This window comes from Falco biarmicus, chromosome 1 (genome assembly GCF_023638135.1).
Source record: "Falco biarmicus isolate bFalBia1 chromosome 1, bFalBia1.pri, whole genome shotgun sequence".
Taxonomy (NCBI): domain Eukaryota; kingdom Metazoa; phylum Chordata; class Aves; order Falconiformes; family Falconidae; genus Falco; species Falco biarmicus.
This window is the reverse complement of record NC_079288.1, coordinates 881,701-896,262: the sequence shown is the minus strand read 5'-3', so window position 1 is coordinate 896,262 and position 14,562 is coordinate 881,701. Positions and strand designations below refer to the sequence as shown.

The following is a 14,562-nucleotide window of genomic DNA, read 5'->3' as shown; positions in this document are numbered from 1 at the left end:
ATGTAGTGTGTGTGTTATGTATGTATGTATAGTGCATGTCTGTGTTATATAGCATGTATATAGAGAGTGTGTCTCATATGTATGTGTAGAGCATGTATGTTTTATATATATAGTGCATAACAGTGTTTTTTATATACACAGTGTATTATATATACAGTGTGTTTACATATATATTGTGTATATAATAGATATAGTATATGTAACATATAGTGGGATATATTATATATAGATTTTTATCTATTAATATCCATTACAGCTATATAATTTATATGTTAAAATATTCACATTATAAATATATTTATGTATTTATGTGATATATAAAATATGTTCATGTGATATATATAAAATACATTTGTGTGATAAATATATATAAAATACATTTGTATGGTAAATATTATACTCTACACGTTTATTTTTTTATGTTTATTTACCAAGCCTGCAGCCCCAGAGCAAGTGCAGGCGGGTGTCTGTGTCTTGTCAGGCTTCCTGGGGGCCCAGCCGGGATTCCAAGCAGTGAGCGAGCCACTGGAGCGCCCCGTGGTGCTGAGGATGTTCCTGCTGGACCTGGTGGACGATGGCACGGATCGTCTGGAGCCGGGCCTGCAGCTGCCGCTGCTTGTCTCTCAGGGCTTGCTCAGTGCGGCACAGGGGCACGTACTTCCCTTCCTTCAGCGCCTGCAGATGCTTCTGGCGCGTCTGTAAGGCCACAAGCTCCAAAAGGTTCTGAGGAGAGCAACAACGGGAATTGGTTTGGCAGCAGACTGCACACAGAAAAGGACTAAGTACCTGTGACACAAATCACATTGATTTCTAACTGTCACACTGTGGAACAGAAGGGCTTCTTAAGGACAGTGCTATGACGTCCCCATAACGACAGCCAAACAGCATCCCCATCTGAGCTCACAGAACTCTGCACATCAAAGAAACACCCGCACATACAGGGCAACCCTTGCCAGGGCAGAGTTTCACCGACTTCAAAACTTCCCCAGGGGTCATTCAAGACCCTGAGCTGGCTCTCAAACTTGTAACATACGTAGGAGTAGCCAGCTCGCGCTCACAAAAGATAGTTGTTAGTAGATATTTTCAAGATACAATGTCCTTCAGGCTGATGTTCCTAGGTGAATGCTGCCTCACGCAAGTGCAGCTGCAGAATCAATTTAGGGCCACTATGAGCCCTCAAAATGTGCTCAGTAAACATAAAGTGTTTCTAAAATTACATGCCAAGCATGCCCGGTTCAGGACGGTGGCAACACAGAGACAGGGAGCTGGCAACAGAAGAAAGCAGCAGGTTCCATGTTCCATTTGGCTCGTGTGCTGCAAGGAAGCGGATGCGCTCACCCATCGTTTCTTGTTCCGAAGACATTCTGCATCTGAATCAAGGCCATGGCACTCTGCCTGCAGCCTGCACAGTTCTTGCTGCTTTTCTGAGAAGGCGGCACTAAGGGACGCTTGGGTGCTCTCCAGCTCCAGGATGGTTTCACTGCAGCCTTGAGCATTCTAGTAAATGGAAGAAAAGGAAATGGCAGATTCTGGATCTTCAGTTCAGCTGCATTCCCAGCCATACTCCCAGGATTCTTTTTTTTTAAAAAAAAAACGAATTTCCAAAACCTATCCCCTGTGTGGTACTGTACCTGTGCAGGCACAGTGTCTGTGTACCGACATCGCATACTAATTGCTCACCGGTGCTAATTACAAGGCAAATACAGGTTATGTGAATTCTTGCAGCCCTGCTTTACTTGCTCACCTTCTGGGTTTCACTGATCTTCTTTTTCAGCTCCTGTTTCTTGCGGTGGAAGTCGCTCTTCACGATACGTTTCTTATCTGTTTTGTTCTGACCCTCTCCACGAATCACTATCGCCTCTCTACGAGAAACAGATGCCTCCATATCACGAATCATCTTCTCCTGCTGCTTCATCAGCTGGCCATAGCGAACCTGCCATTTGTCAAGATACAAAATAGGCTGAAAATAATGTTTACAAGTGGTACCTAACTGAAATCTGTGTGGTACGTTCCATCAACATAAACCAGAAACATGTGACATGTGAGCACTGGCAAGCCAAACTAGCTCCAAATCCAAACCTAGTTTGCCCTGTGCAGATCTGAAAGCCAGAGGGCTGGAGTATCAACTCATCTAAAATAATTTTCAAAATGTTTCACTGGAACTCGTTAGCAATAGCAAAAGCAGAAGAGCAAAAGCATCCTGAGAATGAAAATGAAGAGTTGCTTTGCCAGAAGATAGAAAGACTTCCCTAACCATTTATTAAGATGATGCAATATTTAGCAATTAACGTTTCTTTGCTTATAAATTGGGGTCATAGAACAAGGTGGCAGACATACTACATTTTAAATAGGTTTCTCAGGTGTATCTAGATGCTGCTGCAGCCTATTACACAGCATGTACATGGAACACAAAGTGCATGCGTGCTGGATGTATTTCATTCAATCTAGCTGCAGGGTGGTAAGATTTCCAATACTGCTATGGCCTCAAAGATACTACTTCTCCAGCCTGTTTCTCATCTCCTGCCTCACATTTCAGCAACTCCAAATCTGAATAAATTGTGTGCAGCTCCTCAGTCCTCTTTCCCAGTGCCTTACTTGCATTCTGTGAATCTCTCTTCTCATGGCTGGCATTTCGCCTTGCCCTGTCTCAGAATCCACCACTGCACGCATCTCTCTTGTCAGCTGGATCTTTTTCTCCCATAGCTTGATTTGATGCCTTCAATAACAGAAAGGGAAAGCAATGTCTTTGTAAACAACAGAAAGGATGCTCTGTACATCAGTGGCAGCACACTCCCAAGATCAACTCTGAACACAGAGCTGAATGGTTTGGCAGCAACGAAAGATTTGCAAACGGGACATGTAAAAGGGCAGCAACAGAGCAGCATGAAATCGGGCAGGAAGCTCGGCAATTTAGAAAATGGCATGATGACTGTAAATACAGGCATGCCTAGACTGACAGGGGGCTGATGGACCCCAATTAATTGCCCAGTGTGGCCCACTGGCTCTGAGTTCCTGGCAGAAGAGATAGCATGCAGATCTTGGCAACATCCAGCATAAGCAAGCATGCTGGGATTGTTAAAGCCAAAATCCTCTCGGCTCTTGCTCATTCCAGGGACAGCTAAAGCCGCTTTCAGTTTCTGCATTTCAAAAATTCATTAAACTCATCTTCTCCAAGGACAGAAGCACATCTGCTGGTGCTGGTTCAGTCTGATGACTGGAGAAGAAAGGCAACATGGACACATAATATTAAAGTTCAAAGACTGTGGCACAAAGCAAGAATCTCTCTGGTACCTACTCTGCTTCCAACAGGCTGTTCAGGAGTCTTTCCTTCTCCTCAGTCAGTTGACTGTGCCTGTCCTGCATCTCAACTAATTCTTTTTCTGCTGCCTAGATTTGGGAAGTGTGAAACAATACAAGACTGTCAGACTGAGAAAGTTTTACAGGGTCACTATTTGCCTCTGATCTGCATGGGAGATCAAGACCTGGAAATGAGATGTCAAGCCTCTGTACCTTGAGAGAGCGTACAAACTCATTCTCTGCAATAATGTTGCCATACTGCAGCTCCTCACAGCTGCCGTTTTTCTTGTTGATCAACACATTCAACTTTATCAAGTCATTTGACATGTTCTTCATGTGACGTTCAATCTCTTTCTGTTCTTTAGTTTCCTGCTGAATTTCATCTACAGGTTAATGTAAAAAAAAAAAAAAAAGTCTTAAAACGGGAAAAAAAGTCTTACCGTTCCCCATGAACACTGGGTGGAATACAGGCAAGGTGTGACAAACTGCTATTAGACCAGACAACACTGTGTGCGGAGCCACCTGTGTCCCACATACCCAGCCAAAACATTTTTCCACAAGCCCAAAAATCAAATAAGGTTTTGAAGGAGACTGCTGTGGAAAAGAATTAATTTTAGCCAAGGAAAGTGCTATCGTTGGTGGGGACATTTACCTACGAACTACCTGCAAACTTTATTTAAGAAGTATAACAGGTGATGCAGTCACTTAGCATTCAACTGTGTCAGTTGAGACAGCAGGATCAATCCTTATAGGAAATAACAACACGCAAAACAGCAGAAGGTGCCTGGCTTTTAGCCCCACAGTGCAGTGCTGAGGTTGTTTGCATTATTGGTCACATATGTAGGAGCACTGAGGGCATTCTTTGGTGAAGGTCTAGCATTACCTGTCTGTAAGCCTTCACTCACTTTTTCCTCCATTCACGGATTAACATTTTAAGAAAGAGTTAGGGAATTACTTACTTTCAGTGTGCACCTTCTTCTGCTGCATTATTGTGATCTGTTTCTTTAACATGTCCAAGGAGGCTATTTGTTCCTCCCGTTCATGTGTTAACTTGACCAGCTCTTTCTGCTGATTGAGCCAGGACTTCTGTAATGTCATCACCTCAGAATCATATTCTTCTATCTGCTTGGTCAGCTTATGGATCAAAATTTCCAATGGTCCAAATTCTTGCCCCTGTATGAGGGCAAGGTTTGAGATAAATCAGGCAGAAGCTGCTGGAGCACTTGTTTATAGCATCACTGCAGAAGGCTGGTCCAACTGCTGAGATGCCTACTAAATACTTCAGCTATACTGTTATTTTGTCAGTTACTTTCTGCCTCCATTCCCCATGAGTTGGATGGGACTAATCATTCCTGACCTCACAGGAATAAATGCAGCAGAAGCCCCGATGGTTCTCGGACACTGTGACGGAAGGCCTGCCTCAGCTCTTGTAACAGGTACATCCGGACACTCAAAAGCGTGCGCTGTAGTACTCGTTTTCACACTGGTACCTGTAAAGGTCTTATGGCTCACTGTGCCAGGGACAGATCACGGTATCATCTGAGCAGGGCCAACCATCAAGTGATGGAAGTCACTCTGCTTGCTCCATTCTCCCCTCATCAGTCTTTGCAGATTTTATAATGAGATTCTATTTACTCCCAGAGTATTGATGTCACGCAACATTTTCATCGGGTGCAGACAACTCCCTGCAGAAATCTGTGCTAGGCACACCCTCATTTCACAACTCCCAAATGCCAATTCCTCTTTGCATGCATTAAGAACTGTTTGACAAACGTAAACATTTACATTAACTAGTGCAGCTTTTAAATCACCATACTGATGCCTGAAAGTTTTAACTCTCTGATGCTTCTGCAGTTACATTTATCAAGGATATCTGTGGTCACCACAAAGAAGAAAATCAAATTTGGGGCAAACATAAAAGTACATACCCCTTGCTGAGAAAGAATCATCTCCAACCTTTTGTTGTACTGGCTGATGATCCCTTGCTTGTTCTCAGACAGGAGACTGCACTTTGCAATCTCACTTTCCCTGCAGCTGATCAAATCACAGATATTTTTTACTTCCTCATCCAGCTCACAGAGTGTTTTTTGGAGAATTGTCAGCCTGCAGTTGGTATGAGTTGCATCCAGAATAACCTGGGCCATATCATTCTCAACTTTGGAAAAACGCACCTCCTAGGAGTATCAACAGACAGAAAACAAATTACTGTCACCAGTAGCAAGTCATTGATTTGTAATGCCCATTTATCAAAGCACAGGAATCAGGGGATTTAGATTCTACTCTCAGGTCTGTAGCACACAAGCTGTAAGCAAGCTCCTTACCCTCTCTGTACCTTTGTTTCTCCATCTATTGACAGGAGATAGCAATATTTACCTCTGCCATAGGCTGTTGAAAAGCATTAAGGAGCCTAAATATCCCAAAACCCTGTAAGAGACCATACTCACCACTTTGCAATTACTTTCCCTGCCCAGATATCTCTAGTTGTCTGGCTAACAGTAGTAGGACATTACTTTATTGTACTTTCTCCACCATACCTGACAAACACATCCCTCACCTAACAACACCTGTACTAGCCAGAAAGCATGGGCATGCCTTTTTGTTTGAGTGCAGTGTGAATACAACCCGGTAATTTTCAAGAGCCCGTCTGCTACTTCTGTGCAGCCTGGACCACACTGTGAGAGGTTACAATTTGGTCTTTTCCAAGTCCATAGTCTCTGTACTATATTCAACACAGATACTAATAGGAGTCAACGTGAAATACCCACTTGTTTGTGTATCTGTTGGGAAGGAGGGTGAAGGGGCCTTTCTCACAATGGAAGCCAGTACTGGAAGTCCTCCAGTTACTTAAGGTATGCCCTTGATTTAAAAAAGCTGGGGCAGGCTGAAGTAACCCACAGAAATACAGAGGTGTGAGTGTGTTGTGTCAGTTCCAGCCCACACAACTTGGTATGATAAATACTATGCTGAACCTTCTAGTTTTTCTATCTGTACCAGTTATACACTCCCAAAGAGAGCAGCTTATCATGCCATTAAGATCTGTGGGTCTGGTTTGACTGTTCCTTGGATTGTAATCCTTACTTAGGAACAGAGAGCATGCCTGTATCATGTTTCGTGATGGAGTATAGAGGTACGAGTTAATGTGGAGTATAGAAGTACCACCTATCTACCGTCTTCCTCTAATACGAAAGAACTGGTAATACTTTATAGTAAATACTCCCATGATTTATCATTCTGCTGTATTTTGTTAATAAATAAAGAATAGTATGTTATGTGACAGGCCTTTTTGGCCAAACTCTCTCACATATACCAGAATCCTGCAATAGGATCGCTGGAAGAAACAAATTGGAGTCACAAACCCAACAGACCTTCAGTTGCAGAACCAAAAACCAGAATGAAGACACTGACAAAACACACTTGAGAAACACTTCTCCAGGTGGTTTCCTTCCCCTGTCCTCCCAAATAGAAGAGACACTATACCAGATCTGTTTTTCTCTTGTGAAGTTTTGCAGTCAGCTGTGAGAAGTACTTTGTAGCTTTGCTGGACATCATCTGGTCCCGAAGCTTTGCCAAGATTTCATTCTCCATCTGTTCTTTGACATCAGTTGCTTTCTCTATATCCTTATTGATGGATAACAATTCATCCAGATGAGTAGCTTGATCCTAAGAAATATGGCAGACAGAGACAGGATCACTACAACTGTTTGAGGAGGGGTATTAAATACCCATGTCCAATTCAAAAAGATTCTTCTTTCATGGAGTCTTCTCACCATCTTGGTCCTACTGAGGGCCTGCTCTGTCTCATGGAGAATGCGACTATAGGTGCTACATTCAACCTTCAAGGCCTCCTGCCTTGAAAGGCACTGGGCAATCAGTTTCTTTGTTGTGTTGGCATTGCTCTGTGAACGGTTCAGGATGGTGACAAGCAACTCATTCTTCTCCTCCTCTTTCCTGATGAACTTTCTGCAGGCATGGATGTCTGTTTCTAGCAGCTCGAGGTCATGTTTGTACTTACTAGAGAGGCAAAGAGGATGGAAAATCATCACAGGGATTGATATGTGTGCTGAATGGTCATCTACAAATTCCCCTTTTCAAACATGCTATTGCAGCAACAACAGTCAAGAAGGAAGATCTTTATAAATGCTAGTCTGTTGTGACAGTGCTGAGTCATCAGAAGATGGATGGAGACATTAAGATTTAAAAGGAAAGGTATGTAGGAAAATTAATTCCTTCTTTCAGTCCTATTCCTACCCCCCAGTCTTACCAGAATGCCACCATATAAAAGCATGTTGTTTGTTCTCGGAGAATCAGTCAAGCTTTAAGACTCCAGACCAAGTAAACATTTCCTTTGGCAACAATAGGAAGGTCTTCCTGAAGATTTCTAAAGGCATCATAAAAACCCTAACCGAAAGTGACAGATAAATCCTCCTTGATGTCTAACTTTTTGTATTGAGAGATGCTTCAAAGGTGAAGGAACTCTTTTAAAGGAATAAAATATGAATAGAATAACTCTAAACAGCTTTAAAAACTTCACACATTTTGAGGGAGAGTTGTGTTTCAGATAAAGGAAAACAGTAACAAAGAACTGTGCTTCTTATCTTTTAACCTTATTATGTGCCTTAGAGCAGCAAACTTGTTCTGCCTGACATATCCTGCACATACAGTGATAAACTTGACAGAAGACATACTGCTCCTTTAAGAATCCCTCCTATCCAAATTATTCGAGGTCTCTCCTGGGGCTGTTTCAGATACTGTACCTCAGCAACTCTTGTGTGGCAACATAGGCTTCATCTCTTTGCTTCATTCTAGCCAAGCTACTATTCCACTGGTTCATCAGTCGCTTTTTCTCCATGTTAATAGCCTGTGCTTCCATACGAGCCTAGGGAAGAGAGAGTTGGTAGAGAGGATGAATCTACACTGTGTTGAAAACCCAAATACCTGTTACAATGCAGTATTTTTTTCTGTTCATAATATGCTGGGCAGGAACAGCTTCAACTAACAGCTGTCTGGTTTATTGTCACACCAGACTACAGAGCATAGGTCTGCAAGAAAAAAAAATACTGAGAAGGTGGGGTTTACAAGCAGTTCTTAAGGACAAAGGGAAAAGAAAAGAGGAAGAAAAAAAAGTTGTCTTCATTTCCCCAAACAGGAACAAACTGTAGAATTCTGGCCTACATTGTACATACCACATGAGCATGAGCCAAAGGGGTCAGTCCCTCCAGGGGGAAATATTAACCAGCAGCAAAAAAAGCACCCTCCTACCTCATTTACCGCTTGCCGAATTACTTTTGTGTCCTCTGCCTGGGCCACAAACTGAGCTTCAAACAGAACAATCTGTTCTTGTAGTTCACAGGCTTTTCTTGTTAAGTGGTCCAATAGAAGATCCTAAAGAGTCAGAGCCAAACAGTTCAGGATGAGTAATATAATCTCAGTCTTAACCAACTACACTCCACCAGAATAACATAGGCTAGAAAAGGAATTAAATTGGCAACTGGGTTAGATTTGATTCCTACTGAAACTTTTCCATTAGTATAAAAATGGCTCATAAATGCAGCAGTGACAACTTTCAAGAGACTGAAACCTTCTTTGCTGATTTTTTTATTATTCCATTTGCAGTAGTAAATTGATACTTTTGATCTGAAGCAGCAGTCATTCCTGTCAGCACAGATTATATTGCGCCACCTCTCCAGCTGCTGGGAATCTTAATCATTTAATGTTTTAAAATCCATTGTTAAAAAACATTTAAATCTATCTAATTTCAACTGTTTGCATGCAATTCTGCATTAACAATAATCAGTCTGGGCCCTGCTGCAAGCAGAAGGCAGCAGAGGGAGCTCCAGCACATTTTCCAAGTTCGTTGTTCATCCTAAAACTCATTGTGACTCAGAATAATTTTCCAAGACTTGAACATATGATACCTCTTCACTAAATACCTTTCTGCCCCCACACCCCCCTTTGATTGAGTGAAGAGTGATTTTCTATTAAAAGGCTTGTCAAAAACCTTTGGGTACTACATGCCACTATCTTGGTGATGGGGATCCTTCTAATTTTTCAAAATAACTGTGGGTTCCCACCTCCCCAGTTATTTGGGATAAATGTCCTCACACATCTTCTATGACTCAGTCACTATAGCCTTCCTTCTGACAAGGCAGCACATCCTCCAAGACTCACTGCTGTCATCTGCATTAATTTATTTATTTATTTTAAAGAAGACAGTACTTGATACCTGTTTTTTCTTCTCCACCTCAGCCTGGACCTTCTCTGCCTCAGCCTTCTTTGTTGACCGTTTCATTAGTAAAATATTATGACGCATATCCTGGTCCATATTCTGCATGTAGAAGAGACGCAAGGCGAGGTTTTCAACCTGGGTCTGCATTGCAGACACTGGGGAGGCAGGAGGAAAAATATTTACAGAGAAGTATGTTTGTAGGATACACTTTAAACAGAGACAAAAAAGAAAGAAATACAGAAACACCCAAAGCAAAAACTGCACACCTACCAGATAAATCAGCCCTCCCTGAAATAAGAATTTACATCAGCTTTGGAGTACAGCTCCACAAGCAAAGCTAAAAATCTTGGTAAGCAATTCCTTGATTCCCAGCACACAGAATCCCAGGAAATCAAAGAAGATGCCTCAGGAGGCTATGTATCCACTCCTCTGCCCCAAAACAGAACTGTCTCTTTCTCAATCTGCTGAATGCTTCTCTAATTTTTTAATAAGCTGCAGAAATTTTCTAAACAATTTATTTTAATGCTTAGCTCTCCTTGCCATTGTAATTGTTTTACTGTTTCCTGTCCAGATGCCTGCAACAAAAAGAATTAATCAAGTCCATTTCTTTGGCTGGAATGGGCTGCCACATGGCTAGTGCTGTCGTACTCCTGGATGCCCCTGATGACCTACAGCCTTTTCAGTCTCATCACACCCTGGCAGAGATGCAACAGAGCGACGGGAATTTTCCTCCTGCTAAGTCACAGAACAGCCTATGTGACAGAACAGTTTTAATCCTAAAGACCTTCTAAGAAAAGTACAGCATTTCAACATGGTCTTAGAAACAATAGAAATGATATGGCAACCAGGAATATCTGTGAAACTTTTTGATGAGTGCATTATTCCAGATTAATTTTACTGTGACTTTCAATCCAATGCTTGACTTACATTCAAATTCATTTCTCCACATAGTACTAGAATTAGGAAATATTGCAAGAACTGCCTCAGTCACCTTTCTTGCATTCATCATCTCTGTTCTGACACATCTTCTTATAAGTAAGCCTGAGGCCTTCCAGTTCCTCTTCCAGCTGCAGACGCGCTGTGGCCATCTGAGAACAGCGGTCACGGCTCTTCTCCAGTTCCATCTGCAGATGGGCCAGCTGCTGCTGTTCTCCATAAAGAATCACCCCAAGCTCTTCCCTCTGTACTTTGCTCTTCTTCACTGCTGTCCTCTGCAAAAACAAGAGGAAATCAGCCATTTCACTTCAGCTTGGACAGGGATGGGCTGCTGTGGGAAGGCAAAGAAAGAATGACATGTACCAGTTCCTGAAGCTCTAGGCTCACTTCTTCTATCTGCTTAGTAAGGTAATTCTTCAGAGTAGCCTGGAATCTTCTCATCAGAGGCTGTAAAGAAGTATGACATTGATAAACTTTAGCATATTTGTGTAAATAAATTATGAAGAAATTTTACTGCTACTCAGTGGGAGTAATTAAATAAAGCATCTTATTTTCTGCCATAGACACTCACTAGAGCAAGTGAGAAGCATTATACAGTTGGTATTTGTTGACATCAAAAAGTGACTACTGAGAATATCTGAAAGTCAGAAACATATCAGAAGAGCTACATCTGAGAACCCATACACTCACTCTTGCTGCAAGTACTTCTCTTTCAGGAGTACTGAAGAGTATCAGATTTACCCACTACATTGCTCACTTCTGAACCTGCAACTTCAGGGTTAATACTGAGGCAGTAGACACAGTCAGAAGTTAGTACTTTCACAGAAGCGATTTTTAAGCATGTAGTTTTAGCACACAGCTAAGCCACTGCTTACAATTTACCTCACACATTTTATACAAATAAAAATATCAAGTCTGCGAAGGACAAGGTTTGAGGGCTTCTCACATGTTCTGGATCCAAGACAACCAGTTCTGTTTTTTCTACGGTTTCCTCACTTCTGCTTATTTCGTCTTCCTCAGCTCCATGCTGCTGGCACTCCTTTTTCTTTCTTTCGTCACCATTCTCACTAGTAAACTGACGGAGTTGCTCAAAGGCAGACTCTGAATAGAGAGAAATGGGTTTTCCAATGTTACCTGGACACCACTACCACCACCACCCAAAAAAGGGAAAAGATAAAGGCTTAGGTTTCACAGTATTATGCCTCCAGTTGCATTAACAATGATCAGAAAGGGAGAAAACTAGAAACTGTGCTTGACAGATGGTATCAAGTATTGTACTGTTAGTAAGGAACTGAATGATACCTGACTCTGTGCAGCTGCTCAACTCCACTGACACTGCAGATGCCTGCAGAGGAGCTCCTGAAGGAAGGGAAGGGTTTCCTCTGTCTGCTATCGGCTGCTCCATGTCACCCAGTTCAGGAGGACATCTGTCAAACTCTACTTTGTCTGAGAAAGTCTCAGGAGATTTTTCCTGAAAGATAAAATCCATCACCTGAAACAGCTTTTCAATCTAACCCTATTTGCACCTAAAAGTCTGCTTATTTTTGTCATCATGAGACATGAAAAATGCAAAGAATCAACAAGAGGGTCTTCTTCTCAAATTAGTGCACAAATACACTGGCAAAGTTGTGTCACTCTTGATTAAAAAAAACACTTTACACATATACAGCACAACAAAGGAATCTCTCCAGTTTTGGCAGAGCTTTTGTATACTTTGTGATTGACCAGTTAGCTCCTCTCTATTCCGATTCTGATTGGGTTTGTGTTTGCAGTAATAAAACTGCACCAGGAGAATATTAAGTTACAAATACTGGTCATACGTTCTGTGAATAAGATTATATACATTGTTACAGTGCCTCACTTCTGCAGAGAACATTAAGTTACAAATACTGGTCATATGTTCTGTGAATAAGATTACATATATTGTTACAGTGCCTCACTTCTGCAGAGCCAACAAACAGCTCTGTAGCTCCACAGATCTCTCTTTCTGCTTGGTCTTCCAGAGGAACGGACTCTTCCTCTTCGTTGTTGTTCCCATTCTCTGCTTCTATTGCCTAGTATACAATGCAGGTGAAAAGCAGAATAGCAGGGTTATAACAGGTTGTGGGGTTTGCTTAACAACAGGTTGTGGGGTTTGCTTAATGTTAACACTACAGTATTGTAACAAGTACTTTTTGTCAAGGTTTAATTTAGAAGTTCAATCTCATTCGCAAAAATGGTCACTCAGCTAGTGTTAAGACAGAAAGATCCTGACAAAAATTCTACAAACCACTTCTAATTTCACATTTCTAGCTCACATCTATTAAAAAAAAAAAAAAAGCCCTTAGGGATTTATTAAAGAAAGTCTTCCAGCTTGCACTACATGTAGCCAAATTATTCTCCTCTTCCTTTTTATAAAGACATTGTTTTAACCCATATCATCATTTGCCAAATTCAAGTATTGTGCAATACCAATGGAAGAAGAAAACACCAACAAACCTCAAAAAAAGAGCCCAAGTATGCACATCTATGAAATGTGAATAGCTTTCTTTTTAATGCGTCTACAGCAGAAATACGCTATCTAAGAACAGAGAGAGAAACTCATACTTCAAGATGCTGCTGACACAACAGTAACTAGATTTACTTTTTAGTGACTTTTTTTATAGGCAGGGCAAGACTGCAATAATTGTTTGCTTTTCTTCCTATTGAAACTGCTTCCATGAAGAGGTAGATCTGTAAGGAACGCATGGGAACACGCTGCCCTGTAAACGTTTCAAAGGAAATCACCTCCATAGCAAGATGCGGTGGAACTCTGATAACATTCCACTCAGTGGAGACGAATTCCACCTCGGATCCCTCTGCCGCGGCACCGGGGGCCTCCTCCATGGGGCTGAGGCTGGGGCTGGCCTATGCCTACAACCAGAGCACCCCGCGGGGGAAAGAGTCAGCGGCAGCCCGGCATCTCGGGCCCGCCGCCAGCAGGCCGCCCCTCCGCCGGGGGCTGGGCACAGGCAGCCAGGGAGCGGGCAGGCCGCGGGGCCGGGCGGTATCGGGCAGGGAGGTACCGGGCCGCGGGGCCGGGTCAGGCGGTACCGGGCCGCGAGGCCGGGCGGTACTGTGCAGGGAGGTACCGGGCCGGGCGGTAGCAGGCCGGGCGGTACCGGGCCGCAGGGCAGGGCCGGCCCAGACCCGCACTCACCCGCCGCCGGCAGCACCACCTTTCTGTTGCCAGGCGACGTGTCAACACGTGGTCACGTGAGCGCTGTGGGCCGCACCACCTCACCCCGCGGAGGGGGATTGGGGCCGCACCATCTCAGCCCGTGGGGGAGGCGGGGGACAGCGCGCTCGGGCCGCCCTACCCCGGGCCACACTACCTCAGCCCGCCGCTGCCCGCTGGGCCCAGGCGAGACCCGCGGCGTCCCGGCCGCCATGGCCGCGCCTGCCCCGGTGCGGGGCAGCAGGTAACGGCGCCGGAGGCCGGGCGGGGCGTGCTGGTGGCGGAGGGGGGGGCTGTCCCCCTTCGCCCTTCTCTCACCGAGGCCGCCCTGAGGCGGCTGCCGGGCAGCCGCGGGTCACGGCGGCGGCGGCGGCGGCAGGCGGGGCCGCCGGGCGGGCACACCCCCACCGGGCCGGGCCGAGCCGAGCCGGGGGAGTGGGGCGGCGGCAGCGGAGCCCGGTGGGGGCGATGGCTGGGGGCCCGCCCGGGGCTGGGCCGCTCAGCCGGGACAAGTTTCCCTAGGTTCGTCTTTGCCGGTAAAAGCGGCGGGGCCGCGGGGGACGTTGCTGGGTACGGGCGCGTTGAGCGGCGTGTAACGGCGGGGCCGGGCTTCTGCGCGGCGGGGGGCGGCAGCGGGGCCCCGGCTGCCCCTGGCAGCGGCTGCCCCAGCCCACCCGGGCCCACTGCTCGCCACGCGTGGGGCTGGCACCCGGTTTCGTGCCTGGGGAGGAGGCACCCGGTGCTCTGCCCGGCGCCCTGGCGCTCCGTCCATTTTTGTTTTATTTATCCCGTTCTTTGTCCTCCATTCCCGCGCTCCCCCGCCGCCGCTGCCCCGGGCCCGCCAGAGCCCGGCGGGGGGGCGGCCGGGGTGCTGCCCCCTGGCCGGCTCGGGGCGGGCAGGTAGCGG

At 44.8% G+C, this 14,562-nt stretch overlaps 2 protein-coding genes across 11 annotated transcripts in view; one reads left to right on the top strand and one right to left on the bottom strand.

Moving 5' to 3' along the window:
• Positions 1-344: 344 nt before the first annotated feature.
• Positions 345-13,776, bottom strand: CCDC40 (coiled-coil domain containing 40). The gene is made up of 20 exons (XM_056339530.1): positions 13,638-13,776; positions 13,226-13,351; positions 12,400-12,513; positions 11,762-11,930; positions 11,406-11,560; positions 10,823-10,906; positions 10,515-10,734; positions 9,521-9,678; positions 8,557-8,679; positions 8,052-8,173; positions 7,065-7,308; positions 6,775-6,957; positions 5,226-5,471; positions 4,257-4,470; positions 3,511-3,680; positions 3,296-3,387; positions 2,596-2,716; positions 1,745-1,933; positions 1,339-1,497; positions 345-723 (listed from the first exon to the last, which is right to left on the bottom strand). Exons 2-20 carry the CDS (start codon positions 13,322-13,324, stop codon positions 478-480), a joined length of 3,108 nt encoding a protein of 1,035 aa, XP_056195505.1. The 5' UTR covers positions 13,325-13,351; positions 13,638-13,776; the 3' UTR covers positions 345-477.
• TBC1D16 (TBC1 domain family member 16) overlaps positions 13,762-14,562 on the top strand; it is a 33,701-nt gene continuing 32,900 nt past the window's right edge. For 3 of the 10 annotated variants that reach the window (XM_056339598.1, XM_056339608.1, XM_056339542.1), the window contains exon 1: positions 13,762-13,899. Coding sequence is in view for 1 of the 10 variants with exons in the window: in XM_056339625.1 (XP_056195600.1) it covers positions 13,868-13,899 (32 nt within the window). In the remaining 9 variants the exon portion in view is untranslated. Of the gene's footprint in view, positions 13,900-13,961; positions 14,178-14,562 lie in introns of those variants that run through there. The other 7 variants (XM_056339561.1, XM_056339550.1, XM_056339588.1 and 4 more) reach the window with 5 other exon arrangements.

What these genes read in the sequence shown, in the direction of transcription:
- CCDC40 (XM_056339530.1), bottom strand. Translation starts at nt 13,324, where the DNA reads ATGGAGGAGGCCCCCGGTGCCGCGGCAGAGGGATCCGAGGTGGAATTC. An exon ending in TGTTTGTTGGCTCTGCAGAA is followed by an intron (nt 11,931 to 12,399) that starts GTGAGGCACTGT and finishes TTTATCTTTCAG; the next exon opens with GAAAAATCTCCTGAGACTTT. An exon ending in TTGTCTTGGATCCAGAACAT is followed by an intron (nt 10,907 to 11,405) that starts GTGAGAAGCCCT and finishes ACTTCTTTACAG; the next exon opens with CCTCTGATGAGAAGATTCCA.